The 12,243-nt window shown below is 43.6% G+C and overlaps 1 protein-coding gene across 1 annotated transcript in view; it reads right to left on the bottom strand.

Annotated features, from left to right (window-relative positions):
- LOC124712341 (probable G-protein coupled receptor Mth-like 4) overlaps positions 1 to 12,243 on the bottom strand; it is a 234,789-nt gene that overhangs the window by 100,615 nt on the left and 121,931 nt on the right. Inside the window, exon 5 of the mRNA XM_047242636.1 lies at positions 1,613 to 1,889. Coding sequence (XP_047098592.1) covers positions 1,613 to 1,889 — 277 coding nt within the window. The remainder of the gene's footprint in view (positions 1 to 1,612; positions 1,890 to 12,243) is intronic.

Raw genomic sequence — 12,243 nt, 5'->3', positions numbered from 1 at the left:
GACAGAATGGCAGCCAGGTACTTGGAGACTGCACGGTCTGCCTGAAGGAGGGCAGTGACAGCAGTCTGCAATGGGTCCAGGATGGGCCACATTCACTTCCCATCTGGCGTACCTGGGTCCAGGCGATGCGTATGCTGCGGGAGGCGTGGCAGCACTAAAGCAACGCCAGAGACAGTGGCAGGTGTTGTCATCCAGCAAGCACCACTAGTGGCAAACTGCAGCACTGCATCCAGGAAGGCGCTGGTTCGAGTCCGGTCCTGTCCTGGTAGCAGCAGTGGCCGAGGGTCATGGGTGACCAGTACATCCACGTTTGTCCCACGGTCAGACAGAGCAGGCCAAAAGGGGCAAAGGGCGGCGAGGACCAGGGACTGTAGCAGTCGCCGGAATCACAGGCAGCTACACGACACAAAACGTGATGCATCAGCGGGCGGCGACCGGGGCGAGCGCGGCTAATTTCCAGCTGAGTGGTCTTGATGAGCAGCGGTGTCAGCATACCAGGAGGTCCTGAGCCAGCTGGACTCGCAGGACAAGGCTGTGGGCGGCACGCCGACCCTACACTGCACCCGTCGGAGTACTGTGAATTATGTGAATAAAGAAACGCTTCCGAATACCACTGTATCATTCTGCACTGCCCCTTGACGCTGTTGAACTTGCTTGGCCCCCTGACGAAATATGGCACGGTGGGTCCCGGCTTCAGCTAGGCCATCTGAAGTCCCAGCTTCGATCATCCATGCCCCACAACAACTTAAATCTATACTAGATGTTAACAAATTTCTTTTCTTCAGAAACGCTTTCCTTGCCTGTCTACAGTTTATATCCTCTCTACAAATAGCAAAACTCATTTACTACTTTAAGCGCCTCATTTCCTAATCTAATTCGCACAGCATCACCTGATTTAATTCGACTACAATCCATTATCCTCGTTTTGCTTTTGTTGATGTTCATCTTATATCCTCCTTTCAAGACACTGTCCATTCCGTTCGGCTGCTCTTCCAGGTCCTATGCTATCTCTGACAGAATTGCAATGTCATCGGCGAACTTCAAAGTTTTCATTTCTTCTCCATGGATTTTAATTCCTACTCCGAATTTTTCCTTTGTTGCCTTTACTGGTTGCTCAATATACAGATTGAATAACATCGGAGACAGGCTGCAACCCTGTCTCAGTCTCTTCCCAACCACTGCTTCCCTTTCATGCCCCTCGACTGCCATCTGGTTTCTGTACAATTAAGCTTGTGAATTCACAGACGAAGTTATACAGTGATACGAACTATTTTGCTGGTTTCAAGTTACTTCACGAACTATGTGGAAACTATAAAATGATTAATACGTTTTTGGAACCTGTTAACAGTATAAAATGCATATTTGAACCATGACTGGTTTTTTTTAATTTTAAACCCTAATTCTACCGGTTACGGTCTTGGACCATCTTCAAGAATGGGGGGTTAAAATGATTTAAATCACCACATTGCTTTAGCCATTATTTAAAATATGTAGTGCATGCCATGAAAGTAAATATATGACACAGGACTTTAAAAGCAAACATTGGAATACTAAATGTACACAGAGCAATAGTTGGGACTGTTTAGGTTAGGTAGTCACTGTTGAGCGTTACCTGGGAAGCAGGAGTAAATGGCGATAGTGGCGAGCAGAAAGGCTGTGCCCAGCACCAGCAGACAGACGTAGACGACGCGCCTGGTGCGCTCGCCGCTGCTGGGGTTGGCCACCCTGCTCTTGCAGTACAGGAAATGCTCCGCGTCTGCGCAGTACTGGTGGGCTGACAGGTGTCTCCCTTCTGGGGATTCCCCATCCTCCACAGCAGCGCCGCCATCGGCCAGCAGCCGGTACCGCCTACCAGCAGGCAGCACCACTACGTGTTCGTTCTCCTCACACTGCGCCAAACAACGAAATGCACATTAGCTATCGCTAGCTTACGAGAATTATCCAGAAAGTAACAGTGGGTCTATCGCGTAGGTGGGTGGGGCTGCAGCCGCCATCCTGGTCCCATAACGTTCCTACACTCAGAACGGATCCAGTGTTGGCAGCGTGTGTTCTGTGTCTCTACTACTTTGCTGTCTGTGACGTGTTTGCGCGCTGCAATAGAAAGTCCCATCGTTTGTGAGGTACCTTGTCTCATTAAGTTTCTATTGGGAAAGAAGCTGCAAGCCATCGGAACTTTATCGCAGCCTTTGTTATGTGTACGGAAAAGGAATAATGAGTGACAGTCAAGTGTGGCAATAGTGCGCTGATTTTATACATAACCATACCAATATTTATGATGAGGACCACACTGATGGCCTAGCCTTGTGACTGAGGAGGGCTGCAACACTGACCTTCGTCGAAGATTACGAGACAAATGGTAACAAAATTATGAATCGTGTCGTAACTGGGGATGAGACTTGGATGAAGCATGTCAACAGTAAAACAAAAAGGTAGTCGATAGCCTGGGGGGATACAAATTCTCCCAAGAAACCAAGGAGGTGTTTACAAACACTGCTAGAAGCAACATAATGGCTACTGTGTTTTGGGACTCGAAGGGAATGATTCTCGTTGATTTTCTCGAGCGCGGCACAAAAGTTAACTCAGAGGGCTATTGCCAAACACTGAGAAAGTTAAGGTGGGTGTTACAAACAAGCGTCAGTGAAAACGTAGCGCAAAAGTTTTATTTTTTCACGATAACGCACGCCCACACACGACTAAACGTACCCGAGAGCTCCTACAGCTTTTTAAATGGGAGATGTGGTCTTCAGGGCCTGATCATGGTGTTTTCTTATCCTTTATTTTAATATTGTGGTAACGTTCCTCTAGTAACTGTTAAAAACGTAGACTTACATACGTTCTATGGGATTGTCAACATTCTTCTCCCAACCACCTGTTCCTACACTTCAAATTTCCAATGGTTCCACTCAAATGCATGATACATCAGTTGGCTAGATGGCTGACACTTTTGAAAGAATGGTTAATGAAACTTTGGCTGTTTGAAGAGTGTTCAGTTTCACGAAAAGCCACTTTCTTCCGTACCTCATGAAATCCAAATCAGCATTAGTAAAACTCCTACTTCATGTTGTAAGACAAGCTCCTGAAGCTGTCAAAAACATTTTCACTTAACTTAATTTGTTAACAAGATACTGCAGGAAAAGTACAAGATATCTTAAGATCAATAACATCTAACATGGGTGTGTGTGTTGTCCTTAGCGTAAGTTAGATTAAGTAGTGGGTAAACTTAGAGACCGGTGACCTGACCAATGACCTCAGCAGTTTGTCCCATTAGGCCTTACTACAAATTTGCATCTAATTGATGGCATATCGACCACGATTTTTAAAGGGAAAATAAAGGATCAAATACAGGAATTCTACTTGTAATGTATTACTACGAACTGGCATAAAATACAAACTATGTATTAAATTTGTGCATTGACATGAATCTCAGCTATTAGTTCTACTTTAAAATCTGTATTTCTTAGTAATTACGTTAATGAAGATTGCCGAATACCTTACTGATCCAAATTTTCAATTTTGCCCCATAAATTCATTAAATCATAAGATGTATAGAAAATATTTTTACAATCAAATAATAATCCTTAGAAGTTGTGTAATAAGCCTTTAATTCAGAAACTGGTTTAAAACGTGTTTTTGTAGATTAGTTATCACAGTCCCTCATGAACCATGGACCTTGCAGAGATGGATGGGCTTGAGAACTTCAGGATACAGATATCTATACTGTATGTGCAACTACAGTGGACTGGTATATGAAGAGAGGCCAGAGAAACATGTGGCTCCCAAAGAGGGGCAGCTGCTTTTCCGGTAGTTGCAGAGGCTACAGTCTGGATGATTGACTAATCTGGTCTTGTAACATTAGCCAGCATGACCTTGCTGTGCTGGTACTGCCAACAGCTGAAAACTATGGAAACTACAGACGTTATTCTTACCTAAAGACATGCAGCTCTTCTCCTTGGGTAAAATATTCGAGAGGGAAAATAGCCTCCATTTGGGTTTTTGGGAGTGGAGTACTCAGGAGGATGACATCAGGGAAACGAAAATTGACATTCTACAGATCGGAGCATGGAATGTTAGATCCCTTAACGTAGGTGGGTTAGAAAATATGAAAAGAAAAATGGATAGGTTGATGTTAGATATAGTGGGGATTTGTGAAGTTCAGTAGCAGGATTAACAGGACTACTTGTCATGCGAGTAAAGGTTTATAAATACAGAAGCAAAAAGGGCTAGATCTAATAAGGAAAAAGAAAATAAGAGCACGGGTAAGCTGCAATGAACAGCATAGGGAACAGATTGTGGTAGCTACCGCAGTAGTAGAAGTTTATATACCAAGTAGCTCTGTAGATGAAGAAGGGATTGAAAAAATGTGTAATGAGATAAGAGAACAGATGTGCTGTCAATTTGTATTAATGATACACAAAATATAAGAAATCGTATAAAAACACTTTCTGAAGAACAAAGCGCTGCGTTTATGCGACCTGCATCAGCAGCGAAACCTACCGAGTCTGCTTAAAACATGGACAGAAATGTGAAGTATAATATTCGTAGTGATTAGTGCTATTGTTGACATGAACTGCAATGAGAAAATCGGAATGTTGTATCACCTGAGGTAGCCAAATAACACGTTTCAAATCAGGTTCATTACAACTCGACCTAATTCGTTTAAATAGAAATTGTGGCAAGGAGAGTGGTTGTAAAGGCTTTATCAATTAAAGACGTAAAGTCTGTAAATGAGTCTGCTATCACGCTATGGTATCGTATTTTATTTGTAAAGGTTCATCTTGATCACATTAACTGTCCAAGTCACAATTACAGGCTTCGGTTACTGCCATCTTCAGATCTATTATAAATAAAAAACAGTGGTGTAACCAGCTACGTTCAGTTAGCTGAAGCAAAATCTGCAACAGGCCTAGTGGTGCATAAGAAAAATAAAAAACTGTTTATATGATGAGCAGCCATGCATGCCACCCATACATACAATAAAATATTCGGATGTCGCTATCAATGCCAAATCTGTTTATGTAGGTAGATAGATAGTAAGTGCTGGTGATTGCCTGGATGCGTCCAGTAGCCCTATTTATACAAATAACTGAGGCCAGCAGAGGGCGCTGGGGCTAGGGTACATGAGTAACCAGTATCGTAAATTTGATAGTTAAAGTGCAGTATGCGTAGTCATTAATTAAAATTACTTCATATGGCAGCAGGAGCGTCGGACAATAAAACATGAATTGACATAAAACATGTGGAATTAGATTCATACTTAAAATGCACATAAAACATGTAAAGAGTAATGACGAGAAGCTTCTGGCCTGGCAAAGTAAAAGGTACACAACTGTGCAAAAGCCAGAATAAAAAGTTTAGCAGCGTTGTCTAGGGCGGCTTGCCACGGTTCGCGCGGATCCCCCCGTCGGAGGTTCGAGTGCTCCCTCGGGCATGGGTGTTTGTGTTGTCCTTAGCGTAAGTTAGTTTAAGTTAGAGTAAGTAGTGTGTAAGCCTAGGGCCCAATGACGTCAGCCGTTTCATCCCGTAGGAACTTACCACAAATTTCCAAAAAGTTTAAAAGTAACATCAAATCTTTAAAACGAAACCTTTCAGAATGACAACAAAATGAAACATAATCGTTAGTGTAAGATAATTAACAAAACAGTGACTATGTAAGGGGTTCACCACCCTGCTGGAGTAAATGTAATCTCGATGTATTGCTCACTTGCTAGAACGACAATTCACAGGCGCTGCCTGAGACATAAAATATCTTTGGCCCTGTTAAAAGATAGCTGTAATAGAGTCGCAGGTGAGAACAGTCGCTCGCTGCTACAGTGTAGCACAGCCTGTCGCCGGTACAACGCAGCTTATAGTTAGTAGTTGTTAAAGTCACAGTGCAGAACTATATGGAACTGAATAATTGTGATCAGCCGCAGATAGGCGGATAGGCACTTGGTGCAGGGAGTGGCAACTGACCCTTAACATAGACAAATGTAATGTATTGCGAATACATAGAAAGAAGGATCCTTTATTGTATGATTATATGATAGCGGAACAAACACTGGTAGCAGTTACTTCTGTAAAATATCTGGGAGTATGCGTGCGGAACGATTTGAAGTGGAATGATCATATAAAATTAATTGTTGGTAAGGCGGGTACCAGGTTGAGATTCATTGGGAGAGTGCTTAGAAAATGTAGTCCATCAACAAAGGAGGTGGCTTACAAAACACTCGTTCGACCTATACTTGAGTATTGCTCATCAGTGTGGGATCCGTACCAGATCGGTCTGACGGAGGAGATAGAGAAGATCCAAAGAAGAGCGGCGCGTTTCGTCACAGGGTTATTTGGTAACCGTGATAGCGTTACGGAGGTGTTTAATAAACTCAAGTGGCAGACTCTGCAAGAGAGGCGCTCTGCATCGCGGTGTAGCTTGCTCGCCAGGTTTCGAGAGGGTGCGTTTCTGGATGAGGTATCGAATATATTGCTTCCCCCTGCTTATACCTCCCGAGGAGACCACGAATGTAAAATTAGAGAGATTAGAGCGCGCACGGAGGCTTTCAGACAGTCGTTCTTCCCGCGAACCATACGCGACTGGAACAGGAAAGGGAGGTAATGACAGTGGCACGTAAAGTGCCCTCCGACACACACCGTTGGGTGGCTTGCGGAGTATCAATGTAGATGTAGATGTAGATGTAAATGATACCATGGAATGAGATGATGATGAACAAATGAATAACTGTTAATATAATGAAAAATCAACAGAGTAATTAAGCCATCCACCTATTTTATGGTAAATTTTATTATTTTTATTGGCATGCGCGTAGTAAAATCAGTTTTCTGAGATGTTAATCTGAATTTGTTTCAATCTTTACTTTTGTGATTCGTCAGCACCAATTGACCCAGATTTGTAATGTATTCAGTTTTCCCGTGTAATGGATTGTAGATCTTTATCAATAAAGTAATAAATTTTCAGAATATAATTGATTTTACCAGTCAACTATAAAAGTATAGTTTCCCCTTAAGTCATTGCCAGTCCCGATCCAGTCATTTATCTAAATTAAAATATTCCAGAATTTTTGTCAGATCATAGTCATGTGCTCTTTAGTAATCACACGAGCAACTGTGTCACTAAGTAAAGGCCGGCCGGGGTGCCCGAGCGGTTCTGGGCGCTACAGTCTGGAACCGCGAGACCGCTACGGTGCAGGTTCGAATCCTGCCTCGGGCATGGATGTTTGTGATGTTCTTAGGTTTAAGTAGTTTTAAGTCTAGGGGACTGATGACCTCAGAAGTTAAGTCCCATAGTGCTCAGAGCCATTTTGAACTAAGTAAAGTCAGTTTTTCTCGTAATTCAGATCTCAGGCGAATGTTGTCCAGTATCAATAGACAGGCCAGCATTGCACTAAGCTGTGCCATTTACGAGCAGATATATAGACAGCGTTATCCGGCGACGCCATCATGACGTAAGAATTTTTATGTTTATTTCTCACGGACGGATTCAGATTGATTTCACAGGGCCATGGAATAGCGCTGCTTACGTAAAAATTTTTCATGAGTTAAGATTTATCACTTTTCATACGTCAGAATTAAATTATCCAAATTTAATTATTTTTATTTTCTGTTCGGGGAGGTTACACATCATTATTTAATATTTTTTTATTTATACGGGAAGGTTACAACTATTAGTCACAATATCGATAGCCGATCTCAGTGGCTCCGCCTCGTGGCTTCTCTGTAAGACGTTTGGTTTTCCTCTGTCGGAGCTTTCGGAAGAAGGCCCTGTCTCCTCGCCGCTGTTCGCCGGCGCACACGACCGCACTCCAAACTGTTGCTGCCCGCGACGCTGCTTTATGAATACATCAAAACCTGAATGCTTATTTTGATGAGCGCCGGCCACCAGTGCGCAAATTAATAAAATCGAACGAAGTATGATCCATATAGACAGCATTGCACTTTCAAAGGTTCACTAATAGGAAGTGCGGCTAAACTGAGTTTATCACCCTGATGATAAATTAATAGCAAGCACCTTCTGTACAGAACCTCGAAACACCCCGCCTCATACTGCCACAAAGAGTAGATAAACACATTAAAGTAAGCCGGCCGCGGTACCCGAGCGGTTCTAGGCGCTCAGTCCGGAACCGCGCGATTGCTACGGTCGCAGGTTCGAATCCAGCCTCGGGCGTGGATGTGTGTGATGTCTTTAGGTTAGTTAGGTTTAAGTACGAGGGTAAGTCAAATGAAAACCTTAAATTTGTAATAACAAATCTAAATTTCGCGCCGTTATCCTGTAAGTTGGTAAGCGTGCTCCAAACAGCGTGCAGAATGGCCTGGCGGTGGCAGCACAGTGCAGATGCACACATACCGTCGCAGTATCAACATAAAGATGGCCGCCCCACTTGCGACTTGCACCAGCGTTCTGTTATTCAGTTTTTGCGTAGTGAAGGTGTGAAACTTACTGAAATTTGTCGACAAATGAAGGTTCAGTACGGTGATGCATGTTTGTCACAGCAGCAAGTCTACGAATGGAGTACGAAGTTCGCAAATGGTGTGACTTCAGTGGAAGATGCTCCTTGTCCAGGTCAGGCACAATGACTTGTGACTCCACAGAACATTGCAGCAGTTGAAGCGATAGTGAGGGAAAACCGCCGAGTGACACTGAATGACATTGCAACATGTTTACAGATTAGTCATGGGTCAGCACACCATATTGTGCATGATATGCTCCAGTTTCACAAAGTGTCTGCAAGATGGGTGCCACGGCAGCTGACTCCTGAAATGAGAGAACGACTTGTTGATGCTTGTGAAGAACTTCTTCGGCGCTTTGAACAAGAAGGTGATGGCTTCCTTGCAAGAATCGTTACTGGGAACGAAACGTGGGTTCACTTCTACCAACTGGAAACGAAGAGAGCGAGCAAGGAATGGCGCCATTCCTCATCACCAAAACCAAAGAAGTTTCGAACAGAACCATCAGCAGGGAACGTTATGCTGACTCTCTTTTGGGACGAAGAAGGCGTCATTTTGGAGCATCATTTTGGAGCATCTGCGGCCTGCAGTCAAATCAAAGCGACGTGGATTGCTGTCAGCAGGTGTCCTTTTGCACCATGACAATGCAAGGCCCCACACTGCCCGTACAATAGCTGCAACAATCACAGACCTGGATTTTGAGTGTCTTCCTCATCCACCATACTCACCAGACCTTGCCTCAAGTGATTTTCACATCTTTGGACCACTCAAAGACGCAATGGGGGGAAAGAAGTTCCGTTCTGATGAAGAGGTACGCCACGCGGTGCATAAGTGGTTGCGCGGACTACCAAAAGAATTTTTTTCTAAAGGAATTTATGCACTTTGTAAGCGCTGGAGGACTTGCATTGAGAGTGGGGGAGGTTATGTTGAAAAGTGATACAGCTTTTTACCACTTCTGCACAATAAATAATATTCAAAAAAATATTTAAGGTTTTCATTTGACTCACCCTCGTAGTTCTAAGGTCTAGGGGACTAATGACCACAGCTGTTAAGTCCCATAGTGCTCAGAGCCATTTGAACCATTAAAGTTATAGCAACTTCCAGATGCAAATGAAGAAAAAGTTTAGCCTGAAACACATGTACGTCGTGTATGAATAGCGAAATCATATTGCAAGTGTGCATTTCCTGCACGCAACCAACCAACAAAAAATAAGGAAACGCCGTGCAGATGCTAACCAACTTACAGGTTGCGCTCTTGCATTTGACGACGAATGCCACCTGAGCGATGACCTCAACGCGTTGAAAGTGTCAGTCGTGGTCCCAACAATCTCCTGCGTAATTGTGAATGCATTATGTCGGTGCCAAGTGAACTGGAACGTGAGCAAATTGTTGGTGTTTGTACGATGCGTGCTTACGTAACCAACGGAGGCACCGTAACGAAGATCAATTATACCGCATACAGAGATGGTGGAAAAACATCATCCGTTAAATCAAAACGCGAACGAAAATGTATGTTGATTAATCGTGACAAATGATCATTGAAGAGGTTTGTGGCGAAAAATAAGGGACGAAGGCTGCAAAGATTACAGCAGAACTCAATGTCGCACTAAAACAACACGAAGGGAGCTCCGTAAGCAGGAAAATGCAGGTCAAGCTAGGATTCCAAATCCACTCGGTAGTGATGTAAATGGCCGTAACAGCAAAACATGTAGTTTAAGCAATAAAACCTGGACTGTGGAGCAATGCAACACAGTCATTTAGTCATATGAGTATTGTTTCACACTGTTTCCAACTTCCTACCAAGTTTACATTCCAAGGATGAAGTATGGCGGGGTTTCGTTGGTGATTAGGGCAGCCATTTCATGGTGGCCACATGGCTACTATGCAACTTCGCATTACTGAGAAGGATTGTGGGACCATTTTGACTGTCAGCTCCATCCAATGGTACAATATTTGTTCCCCAGTGGTGATGTTTTCCAAGCCGATAAGGTCCCTGTTCACACAGCTCGAATCGTCCAGGAGTGGTTTTGGTTTTAAGAGGACGAAGATAAATTGTCGCTTCTCCTCTGGCCAGAATTCAGTATTATTGAGCCTCTGTGGTCTACTCTGGAGAGAAGAGTGTGTCATCGTTATTCACCTTCATCATTGTTACCAAAACTTACCACTGTTTTGCAGAAAGAATGGTAGAAATGTTTTGAATGCCAAAGATTTTCCTACACCGAGTTAGGCATATTAATGTGTTTGTGGTGTTTTAATACTTCTGACAATCTCATGCACATGTTAGAACCTCTCCGTATAGCAGCATAGCAACCACGGTGTTTCACATCGAGCACATGTTCCTTCCACACGACACAAACACTAGAGAACCTATTCCAACCCTGCCCCAGCATTATCAGCAAGCGGACAGAGATCTCAATAGTTTGTTCACCTAGAGCTCAACGAAGACATTCTAGGGTGCCTCACATACTAGCCCCAAATTGACTAACGACGGAAACACAACAACTGCGATACGCCGATTTCCCACAAACTTCACTTAATGGAAAAGGAGCCAAACTTTTCGAGGTGCTATAGATGCCTTTAGCTTGAGATAATGTCAACCGAAATGGAAGCACAGTGGACAGCATCCCGGTTTCTCACTTTTTCACCCCGTGTTCATAATCCCAGTAATGTCTTTATTTATTTTATTTTTATGTTGCATAGTAGCTAGCATCGCGGCTTCTTACTTTTGCGCCCTGTGTTCGAATCCCGATTATTGTTTTTATTTTTTTTTTCATTTTTCCACCCATGTCCATAGAAGTTTATTACACTAGTGCTTCTTATCAAGTCAGAGGATATAGAGGTGTTACAGTCATTGCTAAATTACAGCTGGATTTCACATCATGTGTCATACATTTATTATATAACATACTAGCAGAGAAACCCGGCGTGCCGGCCGTTGTGATCGAGCGGTTGTAGGCGCTTCAGTCCGGAACCGCGCTGCTGCTACGGTCGCAGGTTCGAATCCTGCCTCGAGCATGGATTTGTGTGATGTCCTTAGGTTAGTTAGGTTTAAGTAGCTCTAACTCTACGGGACTGACGACCTCAGATGTTAAGTCCCATAGTGCTTACAGCCATTTGAACCATTTTTTGAAACGCGGCGTTGCCGAGGTATGCTGTGAGTCCGCATCTGTAGCTTGCAGCGTCTAGCCTTGCGCTTACTGTTTATCTCCTGAACTACAGAGTGGTCCAGAAAACTGTAGACTCTCTTTGATAGTCAGTACTATTGGAACAAAATGACATACCGTCACAATTCTTGCATAGGGGGAAGCTTATTTTATGTATTCAAAATGACTATCATTAGCAGCCAATCAACGTCGACTGGGCTGAATTGTTGACCAAACTATGGCTGTCAGTTTTGCCGGTGTGGAAGCCGCACAGGACGCTTCAATGATTTCTCGTAGCTCGTTCACTGTAGCTGTCTTCTGTTGATAAATTTCGTTTTTCAAGCTCCCGTACAGGAAGAAGTCAAGAGGCGTAAGGTCTGGAACCGTGGTGGGTACTCAAACCGGAGACCGTGGTGGGTACTCAACAACTGCTCTTTGACTTATCGATCGTCCAAGTAGATTTTCATCCAAGTAGGCTCTGACATCTCTGTGATAGAGAAGCGGAGTGCCATCTTGTTGTAGGTAAAATCCTCCATTTCCAAACACCTCTCGGATGCCAGGTAAAATCGATGTTTGCATTGTATAAAGATACATCTCACCAGTCACAGTACCTTCAAAGAAGAATGGGCAATCAAACTGCGCGATGAGAGACCACACCACACAT

Source organism: Schistocerca piceifrons, chromosome 8 (genome assembly GCF_021461385.2).
Source record: "Schistocerca piceifrons isolate TAMUIC-IGC-003096 chromosome 8, iqSchPice1.1, whole genome shotgun sequence".
Classification (NCBI taxonomy): domain Eukaryota; kingdom Metazoa; phylum Arthropoda; class Insecta; order Orthoptera; family Acrididae; genus Schistocerca; species Schistocerca piceifrons.
Note: the sequence above shows the minus strand (reverse complement) of the source record. Positions and strands in the feature narration are given on the sequence as shown.